The sequence below is a fragment of the Vidua chalybeata genome, chromosome Z (assembly GCF_026979565.1).
Source record: "Vidua chalybeata isolate OUT-0048 chromosome Z, bVidCha1 merged haplotype, whole genome shotgun sequence".
NCBI classification, from domain to species: Eukaryota; Metazoa; Chordata; class Aves; order Passeriformes; family Viduidae; genus Vidua; species Vidua chalybeata.
Genome location: NC_071570.1, coordinates 30872053 through 30894669, shown reverse-complemented (window position 1 = coordinate 30894669; position 22617 = coordinate 30872053). Strand labels below are relative to the sequence as shown.

Genomic DNA, 22617 nt, shown 5'->3' with positions numbered 1-22617 from the left:
AAGAAAGATATAGAAGTTCACAGTAAGGACTAGTAAGCAGTCCAGTAGTGAGAATGTATACAAAATATAATATATGGTCAGGCATGATGGTATTTGTGATTTAAAATTGAGAAGACATTTTTTTAAGATATTGGATTTTAGTAGTCCATTTCTCATTGTGGCTCTGTAGCATAGATAAAACTGTTTAGAGGTGTATATACTTTCAGTTTGTATTCCCAGAGGTAGGATAGAAGATTTTTGTCTAGCTGCAGTACATTCTCTGTTATATCTCTTAATCTATTTCAAAAACACAAAAAAGCTTTCAGATATATGAATGGTTCTTTTTCATTGCTTGAAATCTTATGTGCATTTTCCAGATGTACGACTCATATCTTTTCAGAAGTCTTTTTATGTTTTTGAAGATCCTTCTAATGACCTTTTAAAACATTTGCTTGTAATCGTACATTCCAAACCTTTAGGTTTTACTTTGACTTGGTATTTGGAGTTTTATTTAAATCTCTCTCTGTCTGTATTGGACTGAATATAGACATAAAACCAGATATTCCTAGCTATAGTGTTTGGAGCAATTTTTCTTGTGTTTAGGCAGATGTTTCCCTACTTATATAAAACTGTTAAACACTTTTCAAAATTAAGTTATCTACAGTTACTTTTGACTACTAGAATGTCTAACTTTAGACTGCTTTTCTCTGCCTGCTGCACTGGAGTTAGCTTTTAGTTAGATGTCTCGTAGGGAAGTGAAGAAGGGATGGCAGGGAACTTAAACTATGATTTAGATATGTCGTTTAGATAGAGGTTGTCTGAAACTGTTATATCCTCAAACCCGTTCATATTGTGTATGTATGGGCATATGTGCTGTTCTCTTTTCCTGCTCTAGTTACTCTTCTAAAAATATTTACAGTTTTGTATTGCTTGTGGGTACAATTTTTTAAAAAAAATTTCATTTAAAGAATTAAACAGTTTGTATTTTCTGTTGTGTTCCAAATACATGTATAGGTGGGTGATTGTCATGATTTTCCTACACTTTTGACTTCTGTAAAGGGATCCTTTGAATTCTGTATTAAGAATTTAGTCATGAGACAGTGTTGTCTGTGTCTGATAACCTGGAAACATGCTTTGTTCATATCCCCAAAAGGAATCATGATAAGGTCAATTTTGACCTTAGAACATTCACATACTAGATTTGCTAGAAGTCAGTGAATTCATCTACCATTGTTAAATGCTTTCCTGACATGGAGCCCACTGTGGAGGCAGAACAGGGGCCTTAATGTTGGTCTCTTGTGCCATGATTCTCTGCGCCTGATAATTGCTCCAGGGAAATTGTGCAGTAGTTCTCAGGGAGGTTGTTACAAAAATGGCATTGCCATTTCCTCATTAAAAAGTGTTCTGCAAAGCTAATTTTGCTGCATTTGAATTTAGTCACTGCTAAATATATAAAACTAGGTTTTATATTTGTTAGACAAAAGGCAATAAAACTGTGTGTAAAAATGCATTAGTTTTACCTTTCTTTGATAAGAGTATGAATTTATCAGACTATGCTTGTGTGCTTTTCTTAATGTGTGTAGTGCACTGAACCATTTACATGAACAGCACATGCTTAGAAGACTTCTGATAACTCTACTATTACTGTCTAAATTCAGTTGTTTCTTGTTGCTAGGAACCCAAGTTAATTTTAGAATTGCTTAAAAGGAGTAAGTTAATGGCTCTTAAAGACAACTCTGTAAAACTGTGCCTAACCAAAACTTTTAATGATGGTTTTCAAAAGTGTGAGTTATCAATGAAATTTAAGTAAGCCACTTGATCAATATTTTCCTTTTGCCTTCTTAAAAATTGTATCTTGTTAAGCAACAGTGGATCTGATACTGTATTTTGACTCTTGAAAGACGGATGAGGGATTTTGTTGCTTTAAAGGCTTGAATATGGTAGTAGATTTCTTTATTTTGTTTTATTCAAATAAAAATGCTTTCAGAGTAGCTTAGTTTTTATTCAGTGGCAGTTCTTGTTCCATCAGGCATAAACTGCTTGTGGGTTTCCCAGGCTTCTAAAGGGGACAATTGCTGCATTTTCTGCAACTGATGTAACACCAGCGCCATGTAAAACTAATTGGACAATCTCAATCAGTGACAAAGTGACTTGTAGATAACAAAAAGTCTTTTACTTTGTTTTCATTTTTAGGAGTTTGTGGTAATTCTGTTCACCTACTGGAACGTTAATTTACTTTCAAGTTATCAGAAATCTCATTGAGCTGTGACAAGTTTTCTAAGTTTGATGTTCTCTTGGCTCTTATCAGGCACTTAAAGATTTGTGTAATCCCAGGTATCAGAAGTGTATTTTTTGTCTTTTCTGTTAATTACAGAATTGTGTATTTAGGAATTGCTTCAGTGGACAAGTACACTGGATGTATGGGTGGAGGGAGATGGACAGTGGACTTTGTCTAAAACTTTCTCTTTGAAGCATGGTTTGCCACATACTTGTGCCGTTGCAGAGTTTGGCTCTAGAAATTTTGTTGCACAGGTGGAGTGTTGCACAAGTATGGAGTTTGAGGAGTATTTCCAATGATCTGTAGTTGTTTGCACAACTGATCTGTAGAACTGTGTCATTTATAGAGATGTGGGACTGCATAGTGATATGCTAATGAAGATCTCTGGTTGTAGGAAGAGGGCAGTGGAAGTAAATTCAGCTTGAAGCACATGAACACTTAGGTTTTTGATTACTCAAAAATTCTAATTCCACTTTGGGTTATGTTTTTTTGTACATCTGTATTTTTATTATTTGTACTTCAATGTAAATTTTGGCATTTTAGTACAGTAGGAATTCAGGTGGTGATGAATAATGTCAATATTTTAATCACGACCAGATGATTTTTAAGTTATGATAAGCTTTCATCAAACACAGAAGAATTAAAACACTAAAAGTTTTCGTGTTGGTTTGAACTTTTAGAACCTTGTTAAGCTAAAATACAAGCTTTAAACTTGCATGAGAATGAAGTCTTCTCACTTTTGAACTGGAGCAACAGTTGGCAGCTCTGTAAATGAATTAAGTAACAGTATATGTTCTTACTAAATATAGTTTTGTGAAGTAAAGGGAAAAAAAATTCCAACAAACAACAAACTGATGGGATGGTTCATGAAAAGCAAAGGGTACCATTTTGAAAATATCTGTAGAAGGTGCTGTTAAAAAGTTTCTGTGTGATGCAGGAAGCTGTTGTTTTTAGGCAGGTATGGTTAGCTTCAGAGAAAGTAGAGAAAACCCTCAAAAGACGGTCTTGGCCATTTATTCAAACAACAAACAAAATGAATAAGGAAGAAAGAGAGGGAGAAGACCAGCCAAATCATATCAATCTTTTGCAGATGATATTCACCAAACTATTTTAATCCACCACAATCTCAAATCCTGTTACTAAACAAATTTCAACAACCACTTAACCTAAATGCTGTTTGAAAGACCGTCCAGGTTTAATACCGAACAGCAACTAAGTACCACTGTGCTGTTTGCTCAGTCCGCATACCTCCACCCTGGTGGGATGGGGAGGAGGATTAGAAAAAAAAATTAAAACTGTAGGTTGAAAAAAGAGCAGTTTAATGATTGAATAATAATAATAATAGTGGTAGTGGTAAAATTAGTAACATAATTGTAATGAAAAGGGAGAACAATAGGAGAGAGAGAAACAAAATGCCAAAAAAGGCACATGATGCACAGAACAAGGTCTCACCACCTGCTGACCAGTATGCAGCCTGTCCCCGTGCAGCGAATTGGACCCTCCCAGCCAACTCGCCCCAGTTTGTACCCTGGTCTAGGTATGGAGTGACAGGATCATAGAATGATTTGGGTTGAAAAGGACCCAAAAAATTACCCACTACCACCATCTCATCACTCTTGCTATGGGTCTTTCACTAGACCTAGTTGCTCAGAGCCCTATCCAGTCTGACCTTGAAAGCTTCCAGGGATGGGGCATTCACAGCTTCTCTCAACAACCATTTCCAGTGCCTCACCACCCTCACAACAAAGAATTTTTTTCTGAATATCCAGTCTAAACGGACTCTATGAGTTGAAGGCTCTCTATGAGTTGAAGTCTGTTACCCTAGTCCTATCCCTACATGGTATTGTAAAAATAAAGAGTATCCCTTTAGCTAGTTCAGGTCAACTGTCCTGGTTATGCTTCCTCCTAGGCTCTTGTGCACCTACTCACTGGCAGAGCATGGGACACTAATATGTCCTTGATTTGGGGTAAGCACCAGCTAGCAACAACCAAAGCATGAGTGTGTTATCAACATTATTCTCTTACCATGTCAAAAACAAAGCAGTATACTGGCTGCTAGGAAGAAAAATAACCATCCAAGTCAGTGCCATACCAGGAAATACCTGAGCTGAATCTAAGTTTGCTTGCACGTTAGAAATGTAATGAAATTTATACTGAACACAGAGGCCTGGATCTGCAAAAATATATGAAGAAGTATTCTGAGAGTAACTTTGAGAAGCAGTTTTAGAAGTTTAGAGAAGCTACCTGCAAAATTGTTCTAAAGGTCTCCAAAGAAAAGTAAATGCACAAAAATATGTTAGATTATATTCAGTTTTACAAAACTATAAAAAACCCACAAATGTATAAGATACTGAACTATTCCTGCAAAGTATTTACAAGTTATGAACTCATGGGACAGGTAGAGATGTTGTTAGTAGGAACTGAATGGAAACCTTCACTTATGTAGCTTCAGTACAAGAAAAATTTGCTAGAGGATAGCAAATATGGTTCTGTTATACATTGATGTCTCGTTCTCATTTGAATAAAGTTTGCATTTGTGCTTTATCTTTCTTAAAATTGAGAACTGGAGTGGGTTGTTATGGGCTATGGGAGGGACCAGCAGGTGCTGGAAAATTTTGTAGGAATTTTGGAAATTGGTCATTATTATTGTGTCATTTTGGGTTTTTTTTACACTTTAAAAGGGATATTGCTCTGTGAATATGTGACCAAATTTTTACTTTATGAATGGTAAATGAAAACCTTTTCCTTCTTTTCTTTTAAGACTTTATTGGAGTCTTAAATTGGAGAAAGCTGGGTTTTTTTTAAGGTTCTGAAGTAGTTTTTCTTTTGGGGGGATTCTTCAATCTCCTTACTACTTACAGTACTTGCAGTAAGCTCACCACTTCTGTGTGAGGTAGACTAGTGAATCAGATGGGTGATTCATCTAGCCCCAGCAAATAGGGGCTATTTAGGGAAGCATATCAGCCTTGTCTCTTTCCAAAGTTTTTGTCTTGCCCCACTATCCAGAATTACATCTAGGATGTTAGAAGTACAACTTTTCCTAGTCCTAGGAATTTATAAACCAGTTGTCTGTGGATTTACTGAATACCTTTTTGACCAGACTTCTACTGCCTGACTCTTGCAGCCACAAGATTGAGAAGTTCCCTTGTTTCTGCATGTAAAAATACATTTTCATCTGTCTATAACCTATGCCTTAAGAGACCACTCCCAGCTTTAGTGTTGCAGCATTTGGTCAATAACAGTTTTCACTCATTTTGTTCTTTATGATTGTAAAGCTCAACCAAGTCCACCCTCAGTGTTCTCCTTAAAAGTGAGCAGTCTTTACCTGCTTAATATCCTCATTCTCTTTTGTTTTCTTAGTTGTCCTTCCCTTAACCTCCTCTAATTCCACTACATATTTTTTGTGGTGTGCCATAGTACTTGAGATGTGGGTGTACCAAAGTCTTATTTATATTTTGAAAAGGATACTTGCTTTCAACAACTTATTTTGTCATTGCAGGTGCATGTTTAGGCACTGATGTTTTGAGAGAGCTGTGTCAACTAAAGGATCTCTAGAGCTGTAACTTCTAGTTCCAGATTCAGCATTATAAAACTGTAATTAAGATTTGTTTTCTCTGAATGTGTTATCTTCCCTTCAATGTTTGTCTTGGATTGAAAGATAGGAAGCAGGAACCTCCCTTGGAATGGAAAATATGACCCCCTTCCCTCCGAATTATTATAACTTTGAAATAAAGGGGCTTTCAGGCAAAGAGATGAGAAAAGGAATAACAGTTCTTTACTAGTGTGTGTATGTATAACAAGGCAAAGAAACAGCAACAACAGCAGCAACAATAAACAAGAACAGAAAACTCAATAAAACCTCTTCCGGCTTTAAGTATTTCCCCTTCAGTGCAGTTCTGGTCACAGCCGGCAGGGGCACTGCTGGCTCCTGGTGGGGCAGGGGCTGCGATGACTCCCCTGCGGCTGCAGGGAGCGCTGGGCTGTGGCTCCGGCTGTCTCACTCACGTGGTAACAGCGACGCAGGTGGTGGACGGGATGGGAAGGGGCTTCCTTTACAAACCTCCAGTGACAGACTATCCCACTGCCCATCTGGATAGCAAAAGGATCTGCAGAAGGAACCTCGGAGCAGGGATTGGAACCCTGGGTGGGGCTCACCCTCGGCAGCAAACAAGAGGCAGCAGAAACTCTGCAGTTGTAGCTGGAGCCACAGGGCATCCTGGCAGGCAAGGGGTGTGTGGCTACAGTGTAGTGAAAAACCAGGAGCAGTAGCCGGGGAACAGGACAGAGGCAGCCTGACTCTCCGAACAGGGCAGGGAGAGGCTCCCTGGCAGGGGAAAGGGACTTGGGGATCCCAGGATTTCCCCTGAGGCACTCCAGCAGATGGTGAAGGATCCTTTTTTTTCAATGAGGCAAGGTGCCAATAACGTCCCAGCTCAGTGGCTGCTCTCCTGTGCAAAGGCTCACCAACAGCACAAGAAGCAGGGCAGGGCTGGGCTCCGACAGTGGCAGTTCCCAAACCAAGCAGCAAGCTCGACAGTCCCCCTTGGAGGCCAAGAGAGTAAGATACCTAGGAGCTGTGCCTAGTCCCTTTTCCCCCAGCCCAATTCTCGCTGTAACTCTGCCCCTTGGAGAGAAAGTATTTACATCTTTTGTCTCTCTTAAGTACTGATCGTTATTGTTTCTTAGCAACCAAAATGGGAGAAAATTCCCTAAGAGAAAGAAAACAAAAGGAAGAAATCCTAAATCCCAATAGTGTTGAAGCTCATCTGACACTTTTTTCTGTACTCCCATATATTTGAGATGACTCTTTTGGAGTCATCTAACTACCCAAAGAAGTTGTCTTGTCAAAGGATCAGATGGTCAGTTCAGTGTAATGTAGTATTACTGAACACCAGGCTCAAGATGTTCTGTAAGTTTGTAGCTAATGTTGTGAAAGGCCTATATAATAAAAGAAAACATGCTTCTCTTTCTGGATGCCCTACTTCATTACTTGTTTGCATGCAGTCTCATTGCACAGCGGATTAAAATATTTCACAATTTGCACTGTTTTTGCTGTGAGTTTACCTTGCACCTCATTTTAACCTTGTGTCCTGGTACCATGATAATTCTCAATGCACATGTACTAGTCCACTTCCTGGCTCTTGTCTGGAGTGAACCAGATGACCTGCCTCCTACAGAAGACCTGAACTCCTTTGTCTGATTCTTGAGGAGAGGCTGAGTTGTATAATTTTGTCTGTTGCTGCTTGGACAGTCCTTTATTTTAGTAAGCATCATACTTTCATACTCTTGTGCATGTGCACAGACATGCAGCACATTTGCCTATTCATGCTCTTAAAGGCATCATCGTAGGAGATTGCAATGCCGTTTTCTCATTTTTGTGTAGGTCAAGGTGAATTAAGAGGTCTTGATACTCTATGTATATCCATGTAGATACCATTTGGGACCATGGATGCATCTGTAACAAGGATTCAGTTCATATAGTAAATGGACTTTGGACATATATCTTCTGATCGTATTTACATCCTTTTACTGTGCTTTAGTTGACACAAAATTCCTTTTGGATGAAATGTAACTGTAGGGTATATGCAAGATAGGTGCATGATACACTCTGGCAAAGGGTATTCAGACTATGATGCTATACCATCCCTGTGCAAAACACACAGTATGAACGGCTGATCCCAAGCACCACCAGCTTTGCTCTGCAGACCTCTCTGCGCCTGTTGCAACAGTGTGCTACTTGTTACCACAGGCACAGCTGAGGGACCTGAGCTGAGCACTGAAGTGCTGTGCATCCAAGCAATATACCATGAAAGATGCTGGTTCAGGGCAGTTGTGAACATGAACCAACCCCATACCAGTTGTCTTAGGTTTTCTGTCTACAGTGTGGTCTGAAAGAAAGGCAAAGAAGGGATTTTCAGGACATTTTCTCTTACATCCTAGTACTGCCTGATGCTTGAGAAAGAAGATGTTGGTCATGGGTTATGCCATGCTTCAGTAAGACCATGACACAATCTACCTTGACAGCAAATGCTAGATCCTTGTCTGAGTTCCTTCCCCTGTCCACAAAGAGAAAGACTTCTGTTGTACCCCAACAACAGAATGAGCATAAGTGAATAAAAAGAGTTTAGGCCATGAAGCAACTGACGATCGCATTAATACCAATTTCAGAGGACATTACAGCTCATTCTGCTTGATCTTGCACTAAAGTAAATGGAAAAATTGCAAATCGAATTGAATCATTCATACAGGAATGTACAGGACCTTGACTAAAATTAGTAGCAAACAGTGGAGGACAGATAGTGAAGTGCTTCTAGTCTCTGTGTCCCAAACTAGTGTGATAGAGATGAAGCAGGTTAGCATAATGTTGAATCCTGGAGTTGAGTGTGTGGTGACCTGAGTTTAGCCCTGCCAGGGCATCAGGGTAGGAGAGGCTTTATGCAGCACTGCCAATATTGACAATTTTGTGAAGGTAAGTCATAAGTTTCCCTGAATTTAATAAACTATTTAGTAGAGTATGAAAAAATGATTCAGATGAAGTTTAGCACAAGAAAGATAAGGTGCTGAAGACAGGTGATGATAGTGTACCTAGTAATTTTTAACTAGCAACGTAACTCCTGGGATCAGTTTTGGGACTGGCTGGCTAGTTTTTCCCAACCATTAAAGTTATTAATTCCTGGTCATAACACAGAAAGTAACACTGCTTCTGGGAAGCTTCATTACTTCATTAGAGTGTGATTATGTATCTGGAGATGTATGTTGTGCTAGAACATTAAGAGGTGTGAGAAATGATACTCACTTTCAAAAAATTTAGAAGGTTTATTACAACCTTATCAAAAATACAACAGAAGACTGAACAGAGAAGATAATACAGTGCTGGGAGCAAAGGATTCTATCACCATGTGCTCATCCACACAATGGACGTTCCAGCCTTTAACCTTTTAGCCCCTCCCAAAGTCTTGTAAATTGGCTCCTTCTTCTCTGTCCAGTGGTGGAGATCACTTTCTTACTGTCTTAATTGGAGGCCAGGTTTTGCCATAGTAACAAGCTGACCCTCCCAAATGCCCCAGCTACCCAGGCCATCCTGTGATAACAATGCAAGGGAGGGGGGGAACATAACTATACATCTACAAAACTTCTCATAACATATACATAATATTTGCTGTAGGAGCGTTGGTTGGTAGGAAGGTTGGGACAGACGGAGACGAGAGATCTCTGAAGTCAGGTGTTGGAACATGCGGTTTATTATAAAGTGCGTGGGTGCAGGGGCCCTGCTTAGAGATGCTAGCTGCAGCTTGGAGCAGGCCCAAAAGAGCAAGAGAGGAGAGAGGCAAGAGTAAGAGAGCAAGAGAGGGAAGTTCCCGTTACAATACAATAAATCTTCTTCTGTGCTGAATATTCTAATTTTCTAATTTTCAGTAATATTTTAATTTTCACTAACCAATGTAGTACAAGATACAAATTCTATAGCATTTACATACAGCCTATAAGAATCATGACATTATCATACTGTGTTACATTTTAAACCCTAAAAACTACTTTTTGGACCCCTTCTGCCAAGCTAGTAGGGTCTGCTCTGACCCTTGGACCTGTCTGCAAGCAGAGGGTATTGTGTCATCAAAAGGGGATTACCTTCAGCCAGCCATTGTTTTCCAGTTGTTCAGTAACTAAGGCTTGGTATCGTAAAGTTTGCTTTCATTTCAATCTCGTTTATAGTTTCTATATTCTCCAAATCTTTTGCCAGCAATCATATTTATAAAGCTTTCCTCTTTCATCTTCCCCAACAATTTGCCCTTTAATTGTGAGAGTTAACTATCTCATTACTTATCTATAGCAGAGGTGTAGAGCAAAACAACTGAGGTAAAAGTGGCACAAAGTGAACATCCTATTGCTACAGATTAGGAGATCATAGAATGTAAATGACAGGTGTAAAAACATTCATATTCTAGCTAGTCACAAAGTAAGTGTGCACAGGGTGAAATGCCAAGAGGAAAATCAAGTGCCATTTCAGAATTACTGTTATTTGGCAATGAGTGCTCCTGTAGAAAGTGATCTGAAGGTTCTCTGGGATATTTCATCTCTTGGTTGATGGTGTTGGAAAAGCAGAAGACTGAAACAGGTAGAGATAGTACTTGTACAGGTATGTTTGTATAGGCTATAAAAGAGAGCATAGAGTACTATGACTGTGAACACATGAAATCTTTAAAAAAGTTTGTATATATTGGCATCAAAGTGCTAGTTTTCAAACATTTCAAAGTGAAATATTTTCGTTTTATTGAAAATTTTATAGGGGACTTAAAACAGCATGTATTAGATAAGATTCGAAGGCACTTCCTTCCAAATAATTTTTTCTGTGGGTAAGTTAGTAAGTTGAGAGTTCACCTACTCTTAAAAATGATAGGATGACTGGCATGGTACAGCCGAGATAACTTGATGGTAAGTATTGAGGTATCAGTGCATCTGTTGGCATAATAATGGGACACTTTCTCATTAATTCAGCTGCTTTAGTAACATGTATCCTGTTTAGTAACATGTTCCTCTCTGATGCTGGCACCTCCAGAGGCAATATGTAGTGTAAATTTCCCAATGCCACCACGGTGAGATGCTGTTGAAAACCTTTTGTGAAGCCAGTGCTATTACTGCCAGTGATTTCACTGGCAGTTGAAGCTTCTGAAAGCAAATAAGGACAAGATGTTTTAAGGAGAGATTTTTAATGTAAAATAGTTTGTTTTGAAATCTGCTTAAAAGGATATTAACACCCTACCCCCAAAAGAGACTGGACCTGCCTTGAAGGGAAATAAAAAACAAAGTGTTCCTCTAACTGGGGAAACCACAAAACTTGTTTTGAGTGTAAAGGGAAACTTTAGAGATCAGCCTGCAAAATGATATGTCAGCAGAAAAACCCACCAAATCACAACATGACAAGACCAGAGATAGAAAATTATTAGAGAAGCAAAAACCATGACAGCAATGTGGGGATGCTACTCTTGGTAACTTCTTTAGAGAAGGTGCTTCAGTATGGATAGCTAAGAAGTTCTGCTAGGCTGAACACAGTTAGTTGTGATTTAGTGGTTCAAGTGGAGGGGCTTGTTAGTGTTGGATGGATGGGAAACCAAAAAGTCACCTACATCCTGTTTGCTGTATGAGGAACATTAAATGTACTATTTGTATTTTGAAGCTAAATGTTATATACAGCTCAGTCACATGTCTGTGTGTTGTTTATTTCTCCCCTCCTCATTTCTTTGTGGACTGTCAGTAATATCTGTGAACCCTGTTTTTCTAAAGCACTATATTTGATTGGTACTTGCACAGAAATTACCTACATACCTAGCTTGAGATATTTCAGAGTTTGGTAGCTTTTTATGTAAGGGCAAAGATTAAGTTGGATTTTAATTCAAAGCTGGAACATACAGGCAGAAGCTTGATTTGGGTAATATTACTTTCTGTTCTCAAAATCTCTGTCTGTTACATTGTAGATATTTACAGAGATAATAAGATGTGGTTGTAACATATGTGATGTATGAAGGACTTGAGTATTGCTGTCATAATTTAGATAATACAATGGAATGACTTGGTAGCAGCTAGGGATTATTCACAAAAATAATTAAAATTTATTTAATTAAATTGTATGTTATTTTTAGTATTTAAGAACTTGCTTTAGAAATACTGTAGGGACTGTGCATGTTTAATGTCCATTCAATGCTGTGATAACACTGTAACTAAGGTAACAGACAAGATAATAGAGAAGGCTGGCAAAACTGAAATGAATTAGTATGATTAAGTAAAACAAAAGTGGTGTAAAAGTAGTAGATATAATGAAAATAAAATACGATATCCACTGGTTTATGGATAAATGAAACTGTGAAACAAAATAAAATCAAATACATTTGGTGTTGTGGAGAAAGTAGCATCAGTCAGCAGTAACTGCTGATTTTTCCTGGAGGGATGAGCAGCAGGAGGACTGTCTGTGTAGTGCAGGGAGGGCTATGACAAGCAATGATTTGTGTGAATAGGGACGTCCCCATAGTTGACACTGATGGAGACACCAAGCCAGGAATTCTCTTTTTCCTTGGGATTCTTTCTTAAAAGTTTGCTACAGGCATTATTTGGTCATTTTTTTTTCACCTCCTTGAGCTCTGTGAGAGCAGGAAAGCTCTTCCACCAGAGTTGCCAGGGCTGGAACTTGTTGTAGCCTCATGCTTCTGGTTTTTTTTTGGTTTTTTTTTTTTTTTTTTTTATATATATTTAACTTGGAGTTTATATTACTTCAAACTTCAAAGAAAATAAAGAAAATTGTGTTTTTCACAATTTTAATTTTTGACTATCACTTGACAGAGGGTGAAGGTCAGTCATGTCCAGCTGTCTCTAGGTGAGACACATTAGTCACACATGAATAGGCAAATCATGGCAATTTCACAAATGTGTATTATAATCTTTTAAGGCATGAATAGCTTCTGTTGCAGTGGTCATCCTCAGCAAGACTGTAGTAGGTGTCAAATCGTAGTATATTTTTACATTCACCTAGTCTGTTGATGCACTTAAAAAAGCTAAGTCTTTGGCTGCTGGTCCACTGCCAGAGCTAATATAACACATTAGTGCTCCTGAAGATGTGGCAAGTACAAGGGATGTAAGGTGAGCAAGCCCTGAATCAAAGTGGCGTCTGTTAACATTGCTACAGCCTGGTCCTGCTAAAAATAGTTTCCTGTGTTGGGCCTGCCAAGACTTAAACTATATGTTGGTCATAATGTAACGCTTTGGGGTACAGTCCTCCTACTGTTTTTGCGGGTGGAATGAGAGGATTATAGTGGAAATTATGAACCTCTTTTCTCCATAGCCCAATCCAGAGCCTGAGTGTAAATTTTTAATTATTACAGCACAAAGCTATTTCTAAGATTTCATAAAGCTTGTGCATGAGATGTCCCCCATTTTTTGGGGCAGACACTTTAGTTATGTGGGTGGGTGGGGAAGAGTGTGGTCCAGCTCTATTTCTTGGGAAAACACAGAGGAGTTTGTCACATGTCAGCCACTGCTGTAGTCCATACTGCAATTTAGACACCAACATATATTTCAGACTGATAACTTATGTTTCTGAAAAGCAGTAGGAAGATGAAAGGGCTGTGGCTTTATTACTCTGATTGATCTCTGCTTCAAAATTGTGGTGGTTTGGAGAAGCTTGGCAGGCAGAAAATGTTCTCTTTGCTTAGAGGTAAGGATCTAAGTACTCTTAGTATTTGCAATGAGTTGGCACTGCTACCTAGGCTAAGGGTTAATTAAAATGTTTGATTTAGCCCTGGTTATTTGCTGTCACTGTTCTTCCTGAACCTTTATGTGCTAGCTGTGGTAAGAACTTTCACAATAGAGGATATTTATATTGTGTGTCTGCAGATCAGATCAGATCAGTATGCTTGCTTCCTTCTGTTTGTCAGATGTTTTATTAGATGGCTAGGAAGAAAGGGAATGGGGAATTGATGTTTTTCACTTGATTGGAGTGAGAATATTGTAATGTCTGTGTATTTAAGGTAATTGTAAAGTGTTGGCTTCACACATTTTTCTGTTGTACTGCTGTACTGGCAGCAGTATTTTCATGTCATTAGAGATCAGCCAGATGTCACATGCTGTATGACAGAACATACTTACCCAAATAATTGTGTTTTCAAATAACTTTGCCATTAGTTTTGAGACTCATAGAATCATTTATTATGCTGAGTTAGAAGGGACCTGTCAGGATTATCTAGTCCCAACTCCTGGCCCTGAACAGGACAAGAGTCATAGCATGTGCCTGAGAATGTTGTCCAAACACATCTTAAACTCAGACAGGCTTGTTGCTGTGACAGGGAGCCCTACAGAAATGGAACAACTTCTCAGAAAAAGAAAGCTGCTTGTGATCTGAATTCTAATAATGTGAGGAGAGGCACTAGAAATTAAGGAAATGCCAAGTGAAGAGTTGTTGTATCAGCTCTACTTCTCTTGGTTTTAAGGTGCATCTTCTTGATTTACTTGTTAATTCTTCAGCTTATAATGCCTGTTCTTGTTTACATGGACATGCTTACATGTCAAATTTTGATACCAGCTCTTGAAAGTGCACTAGAAATTAGGGTTGTTGCATTGAAACACTCTCTGCTGATTGGCTTCTACACTTTAGCATTTGTAGTTTGGTCTTCCTTTATATGCTAGACGAGGTTTATGCCAGCCTAATTGGTTGCTGGCATTCCTGAATTTCCCAGCTGCTGTATTCAGCTGTGTACAAGAAAAATATAATGGAATACTGTTTCCAGAGAGCAAGAGGCAATTGTAAAAATGTAAATGCTTTATCTGGCACTTCAATAACAAGTAAACTTTTAGTAACACAAGGAATTTTTAGGAACAAATTGTATGCTGGTTTAAATACTGTGGCGAACATTTTCTCGGTTTAAGCTCAGAGTATTTGGAAGATGGACATAGCTTTTATTTTTGTTAGTATGTGGGTTTTTGTGGTTTTTTTTCAGCCCTGACTTTCTTGGCCAGGGAAGGGATGAAATCTGGCACAGAGATGGAAGATTTATTGTGATTCTTTTGTTACAGCATGCTGGCTTACTGTGTTTGTTAGACTGTGGGGTATTTTCTGTTCATTCATCAGCCTGCTTTGATCTCTTCTCACTCATTATGACAAAGATGAAACCTTTTTTAAATATTACTTGTTCTCTGTCAGAAGTAACAGCACAGAAAAACATAGTAGGACTTATATGGTGGCTCTGTGACTATTTGCAGCTGAATAGCCAGTGACAGTGTCACAGGTTTCAGCTGCGAACAGTGGTTTTCTTCAAAATTTTAAAGATTTGGTAACATACTAAATATTATTGGAATATTGTATTGAATATGCTTTACTAAACAGATAGTTTATAAAATGCATTGTATTTTGTTGCAGACAGGTAAAAGATATTATAAAAGAAAGGTCTTATAAAATATGGATTAGGCCATGCTGCTTCAGCTAATAATAGCTTGCAAGTTCCCAGGCAAAGCAATCTTGGGAATGAGAGTTCATTAACACAACAAACTATTTGTGGGTGAAAAACAAGGGCACCTCTAATAAGAAGGGATCTGTCTCATGAGAATTCTCATCTGTCTCATGAGAATCAGTAGAAACAGTATCTAAACTAATTAAAAATGCAGAAGTTTGATATTCAAAATACCATGTACTGACCAATGAACTAAGTGTGAGTGTATTGTCAACCAGTAAGATCTGACACAGTACTTTCTGATAATCCTATAAAATATGACCTATACAATAAAGATTGGGCTTTTCCTGCATGAAGAAAATGGAGTCTCAGCTGACTTATTACAATAGTTTTTCTCTTGATTCTGAATTGACAGCTGGGCCAGGCCTTAAAAAAGCAGCAGAAGATTATACCAACGTAAGCTTAAATTCCCAGTTCCCAGAGTTTTTGTGTCCTTGCAGCCTGGTCTCAGCACACTCTTTGCAGAAGAGGCAGGAGTGGCATTACTACAGGAAGACAGCAGCTTCTGTTGCTACTTTGCTGAAGGACCAGACAGCTCATTGAAACAGTTCTACAACAGTGTTTTTGCACAAAATTAAGTCCCTAGAGGTTATTAAATGCTGAAATATTAATGGAGAGGTGTATTCAGGATGATGAGAATGGTGCTCAGGAAGCCCAGATGGAAGGGTTTGTTCAGAAAAAGCATGGGACAGGGAAATAAAAACAAGAAAATGCCAGTGGACAGAAACTAAGTGAAACAAAAAGGGGAGGCTTTTTATTTAGAATGTTAAAAAAAAACAACTTAACTTGCTTTACTGTGGAAGCGACTGTTATGCTTTGGGCCATGAGAAGAGTGGAGGCTGTAAATGCATGTGTAATGTGTGTTGCTGGTGAGGTGAGTGCTGCAGATGTGAAGGTGATGCTGCCTAGGGCTGCTGACTGCTCTGCAATTTTCTGAGTGCTACACCTTGCCTGAGCTGCAGCTAGTCTCTTCCTCCACACACTGTGAGACAGTACAGGGATTTACTGTTGCCTTCCGTGATGCTTCCTTATATTCTCCCTTCTTACTGAATCTTAACTAGATGTGAATATTTAGGCAGCCTTTGTAATAGAAGAAATATTAAAGGTACAATTTGTTACTCTCACTGTTAGCTGAGAAAATTTGGGATATAATTTTCTTTCTTTCTGTCCCTCTGCAGGCCCTAGAAGGCTTAGACTGTAAAAACCCTTTATTTTTTTGTTTTTGGAAAACTGTCAAATTGTGACTGAAGTGGCTAAAACAAAAAGTTAATCAACAGAGCAGAAAACTAAAGGGGATTTGTGGGATGAATAGCTTTAGAAAAGAAGAAAAAGTGCAAGGCAGAGAAGGTCCAGACTGAAGCATGTGTGCTGATTGTGCTGCATTTTATCCTGAGCAGGTGCCCAGCAGCACATGCACAACTGCTCCAGGACGATCACTCATGCTTTGGGAGCTGCACATTGTCCTAGGGGGTGGCTTGTGGCAGGTGGAGCAAAGGATTACTTCTTCATAGTATGGACCTCATTACAGGAGGATGTGCGAGGAGCAGTTGCTTTGGATTTGTGTTCTTTAGAAACCTCAGTTCTTGATACTTTAGGGCAAAGCATGGATGTGAAATCAGTGTGACACTTGGGTTGTGATCCTTTTGAGTCAGTGCATGGCTGTCCTGCTCTTCCAGTTGCTTTTCTGTACTGTGCATAGGAAAGAGGCCATAAAAATGCAGTGTACTGTATATTTTAGAAGAAAAATCCTTATTCCTACTGAAAATTTACTTGTTTTATCTTACTCTGTGGTGGCTTGCTGCCTTTGGGTCTTGCACTGGAGAAGCAATGCAAAAGCATCTTAACTCAAGCTCAGCAGTCTGTGTAAGTAGCTCTTTCTAAAATAATGGTTCGTATTGTTCCAGGCAGTTTAATTTTAGTTGGACTACTACCTGATTGTTACCTATAAAAAATGAGTATCAGAACACAATTTCAAAGGGCTTAATTTCAGTGTTGAGATGTCTGATGTTGTATCAGCCTAGAAGAGGGGACAAACAAGCCTTTGTGAAGTGCACCTAAGGGGCCTTTATCACCTGTGAGAGTCTTCTGGTATTGGAGTTTTCTGTTTCTGATGTGGTTTTCCTGAGAGGCACTGTTTACTTACCACTCAATTTTCTGTTCATGGTGCTTTTCACTTGGATGCTGACTGTCCCATTAGAGACTCCACTGGTGGATCAGGTCTGAGCGACTTCACACTTTGTGGCCTGCAGTCACCTTCTATTTATCACCTCATTTTTTTCAACCATCTTCTTTCTACCCTCTCTATATGACTAAGTGCAGGGATGAAAATATATTCTGGAAATTTTTTTCCACCAGTTAATAAATGATCACCTTGTGTTTGCTTTCTAGGCCGAATTCACCAAGCTATGGTAACATCCTTAAATGAAGATAATGAAAGTGTAACTGTTGAATGGATTGAAAATGGGGATACTAAAGGGAAAGAGGTAAGCTTATTTATTTAGAACTTTAAAAAATGTGTAATGTATGTGAATATTACTTGGAATTTGTGCTGGAAACAAAAATGAGACATAAATCTTAATTTACTTCATGATTTTTTGGTTACAGACTGTTTTGTGCAGAAAGTGTTGAGCAAATTGTTTTCTGTTGCAAATTTGAATTCCTGAGCTCTGTGTCATAGCTTTTAGGCAGTTGTTTTCATCTGTTGATTTTGAACTAGATTACAAAGGCTGACTTTGTTATCCAGTTTCTACACGTAGAAAAATCAAAATTTTAAGAGGGAGAATGATACACAATTCAGACAGGAAACTAGTGGGAGAGCTAAACTATTCTTTTTTGTATTCTTGAGGAATTTAACTGCCAGTTTGTTTGCTTATTCACTTATTCTTGGCAGCAATTTTCCAGCCTTGCTGTCCTTATGAAACTGCGTCTTCTTGTGTAACACTTTCCTACCGCATCTTCCTTTAAATTTTGGACCATATTAGCCAGTTTCAGTTTGGAGAAGCATATCAGAAATGATTGTACTTTGTACTTTACTGCTGTTGTGAAAACACAGGGAAAAAAAAAAAGCAAAAAAAAAAGCTGTGAGAAAGTCCTGGAGATTTCATCAGCTGAAGACACACAGAATCTATACTGTGTCTACAGTGAGGTCTTTGGAAGCTTCAGCAAAAAGAAAAAGCTCATCAACATTTTTACAAAATCATATTTTTAAGATCCTGCCCCTCTTCCCCTACATTTTACAGCGGTTTGAATGACAGTCAGTAATACTTTAAAAGAAAAAAAAAAAACATGATAAATTTAATATGGTTTCAACTATGGTTTGATTGTTTTGGGCCTTTGCAATTTATTTCTTTTGCACTGTCTGGGAAATTTAAGATAACTGAGATCTCCTTCTTTCTATGTTACAGAATGTCTTACATATTTTGCAGTAATTGTCAAATTACCATAGTAATACTAGCTACTTCTCTTTTAGTTTTATCACCTTACAAAATTACACTATCTATTGGTCATTTTTAATTCATCCCTTTACTGAATGATGTGTTTTCAAATAATACAAAGACCAAAGATTAGTCTATTTTTAGTGAACAGAAAATAATTCAGACCTTAGCATGAACAAATTGCTGGGTAAAAATACTAAATATAATTACTGTTTACTGTCAAACATAACAGGAGATAAAGAGAGGATTTATGCGGCATCCTGGTGTCTCTCCCGTCTCTGGAGCAGCCGCCGTGCCTGATGGGGCACCGCGGCTCCTCTGGTCCCGGTCCCGCCGCTCTTCCCGGGCGCCGTGCGCTCCGGGAAGGTGGGTCGGCTGTTTCTACCGCCACGCGCAAGGACCTTGATAAAGGGGGTGAAGGAAGGACCAAATTCTCCATGGCAGGAGCTGAGAGCATTTTATTGGTGTGCTCCCAATTCCTGTATTGGGGAATGTGGCCGCACGGCCCCGGCCTCGTGGGGCTTGTATCGGGGGTGGAGCGGGGGGTGTCCTGTGGTCTGGGGAAGCCAACAGGGACATAGTAGGGGACGGCACCGGGGCCTGGGGCGCTCCTGGGGCATGGCGTGGCCTGGGACAGCCAACAGGGGCACGGCAGGGGCGGCGCCGGGGCCCGGGGCAGCCCCGGCCGCGGGGGAGGGCTAACAGCTGGAAAGGACCCACAGGAAGGGACAGGGGGGATGGGAGCTGGGCCCACATGGTAAGGCAACCCGGGAACCGGCCACCGCAGGGGGGGAAACCCGAGGATACACAGGGGAAAACGGGGGTACACAGAATCTGCTAACACACATCAGAACCCTGATCTAAACCCAAAGTGCGGGATGCAACAGATTTATGTCAAGTGTCATTAATGTGTTTTATCCTCTTTTTTACAGATTGATTTAGAGAGCATATTTTCACTTAACCCAGATCTTGCACCTGATGAAGATATTGAGCCTAACCCAGAGACACTACCACCACCTGCTTCATCAGCCAAAGTAAACAAAATTGTGAAGGTTGGTAATATCTATGCAATATGTTCTTGGTAACTTTACAGTAGCTCTATACATGATGTTATGCTAGAATTTTTAACTTAACTTTTGTGTGGTGCTATTTCATAACAGTGTACTTTACTTTTTGCTGTGGTGAATAGGGATTTCAAAATTTTTTTAAGAACAGATTTGGCAGAGAGGGAGTTGGGACCTAATATTTGTATAACTAAATGTCTTAATGAAGGATAAAGAAAAGGTTTTGGAGTTTTCTGAAACATTACAGACAGTTCAATCAGCCTTCACCCCTTCACTTTTCCTGGTGGGATTTGACAGCAATAAAATATCTTTTGTTGACGTGTTATTTTTATTCACTGGAAAGAAGCAGAGGTGGGACTGCAGTTTATGCTTCCAATAATATGGTGATCAAATAAGAGAGATTTCTTTCTTTATAGAGTCGACGAACTGTGTTACCTTCTAAGAATGACCCTCCTGCCAGAGATAATAGAGGTAAAAGTTATCTCTTTCCATTTCAATGAAGTAAAAAATACGGTAACATTTTAACCTCCTATTTATCTAATATTCCTTAGTAGTTTTGCATTTCTCATTTGGTATGTAGGCCTGTGACATGTAAAAGATATGGTCTATAATTCCTAAAATTATTCCTCTGTATACTTAGGAATTCATACTATACAAATAATGTTTATATGCAAGTTTAAGCAATATATAGTTATAAAAGTTAAGCTGAATTAATTGATGGTGCCAAAGTTTGAAGATAATTAATTATGCAATGGTAAGTCATGCATAGACTTTTCATAGATAAGTGTCTTCAGTTTATTTGAATGTTTCAATATACACTAAGTAGGGTGCTTTTAATTTTTAAAATTTTCAAATTTTTAATTATTTTTGCTAACAGGCTGTTGTTTTGTAACGGTCTGTGTGTGAACAATCATAAGAATATAAGAATACTTAAGTCCTACAGATCTTTTTGTCACTCTACAGTTAATAGTGAAAAAACCTGAAAAAAATCGCTGAAATACCACAGAAGAATAGGTGAAAAGTATGTATTGGATGAATACAGATATAATGCATCTATAATGTGTGGAAGAATAGTTACTGCTTATTGTTTTCATTTTCTCCCCTACGTTCAACATAACTGACTTGTACTGATGATGGTGATGATTATGATGATTCTTCTTCCAAACATTAATCTGCTAACATTTCTTCAGACTAGATTCCAGTCCATCTCTTTAAATATGGAAAACAAGTAGGCTTGCAAGTGATCAGACTCTTCCGATAGGGACCGTTTTTGCCCTTCTGCCATTGGGCTCTGGGCGTATTAAGCTGATTGAAAATACAGGAGTGTTTTGGGGTTTTTTTCTGATCTAGTGTGGTTTAAATATGAGATGTCTTACTGGTGGAGTATCTTCACATCCATACATTTTGTCATTTGTAGTAAATTATCTGTTTAGTTTGAAATAACCCTGTAACTTGTATTTTAATGTATACTTTGCCTCTTACTGTTCACTGTTGGCCTAAATATTTTTCTTTTTGGCCTTATAATTTAGCTTTTCTCAGCACACTGTCTTATTTTGTCGAGTCAATTTATACTATAAGCTAGATCTCCTATGATATGTGGAATGATGGCATTTGTCTTGTCTGTCCTGTTCAAAACCTGTCTCTGTAGTTGTTTGTGTTGTACAGTGTGCTGGCCTTCGCTTGGCGTCTTATCTCTGGCTACTGATCAAAGCTGATACCTTCACTTTAGTACTCTTGTGACACACTGTTAGAAGTGTGTGCAGGAAATGGGCCAGCTGAAGCTGATTGAAACAGCTATTTGAAATACAATTTAAAGCATTCAGCTCTATCACACAGGCTTGCATGCTCACCATTCCCACTGAATTCACTGGAAAAAGACATCACAGCATTTTCCGGAGCTGTCGTTCTCAGCACATATAGAATCAATGCATAAGTTTAGACATACTGATTGTATCTGATCCCTTCTGGTATAGAGGCGAAAAGGCTTGTTTCTTCCACTTACAGATTATGCTGCACTTCACTGGCTTTAATTTCTTTTGCTTTGCTCCTCCAGTGATCATAGGCTTAATGGGGTTGGGACATTTTGTACAATGTAGAGAATGTGAAATGGCAGGGCTTAATTTCTTACTAGTTTTTTGGATATAATTACAATATAAATAAAATTGAAGCACTTTATGCTTCAGGACTGCATATCTCCAAGTAAACAATTCATTCTGTGCATATAGTAAGTTGTACTAATTCTGCAGGATTTAAAAATATGCACATGCAGCATTGGTACTTAATAATCATGTTGTACAGCACTAGGATAAAAAAGTCTGCATACCAGATGTTTTTATTAATATACTTGCCATGAGTATGGACCCTCCTCATCCACAGTAAATCGTTGTGTTTAGAAACGAGATTTTATCTCATCTTAACAAAGCATTCCAGAAATGGGTAGAAAGGTTACTCTTCCATCTCCAGATGAGCTTTTTGCTTTTCCTTTGCAGTGGTTGGTTCTGCGCGTGCACGACCTACTCAGCTTCCTGAGCAGTCTTCCTCCTCTCAACAGAATGGTAGTGTTTCAGATATATCTCCAGTTCAAGCTGCAAAAAAGGAATTTGGACCCCCTTGTATGTAAACTGTGTATCAAGGACTCGTTCATTCTGGGGATTACATGTACATTCTCTTGGATTATGTTGTTATCCATAAATGACAAATGGTCTACGTGCTCAGTTGTCTGTGATCTTCCTTGAGGAGCTTTTCAGAAAGCTGTGGCTAAACATATTCATTTTCGTCATAATTGTACTAGTATTTGGAATTTGTTTTTCCTTTGTTTTCTTTTAACCATGCTGGTAATGTTTAACTTTTTTTTTACCTTTTTTTTTTAA

The 22617-nt window shown here is 38.7% G+C and overlaps 1 protein-coding gene across 4 annotated transcripts in view; it reads left to right on the top strand.

Moving 5' to 3' along the window:
* KIF2A (kinesin family member 2A) overlaps positions 1-22617 on the top strand; it is a 60967-nt gene that overhangs the window by 7632 nt on the left and 30718 nt on the right. For 2 of the 4 annotated variants that reach the window (XM_053931305.1, XM_053931303.1), the window contains exons 2-5: positions 17638-17732; positions 19616-19735; positions 20164-20218; positions 22237-22302. In XM_053931305.1, coding sequence (XP_053787280.1) covers positions 17638-17732; positions 19616-19735; positions 20164-20218; positions 22237-22302 — 336 coding nt within the window. Of the gene's footprint in view, positions 1-17637; positions 17733-19615; positions 19736-20163; positions 20219-22236; positions 22360-22617 lie in introns of all 4 variants that reach the window. The other 2 variants (XM_053931304.1, XM_053931302.1) reach the window with 1 other exon arrangement.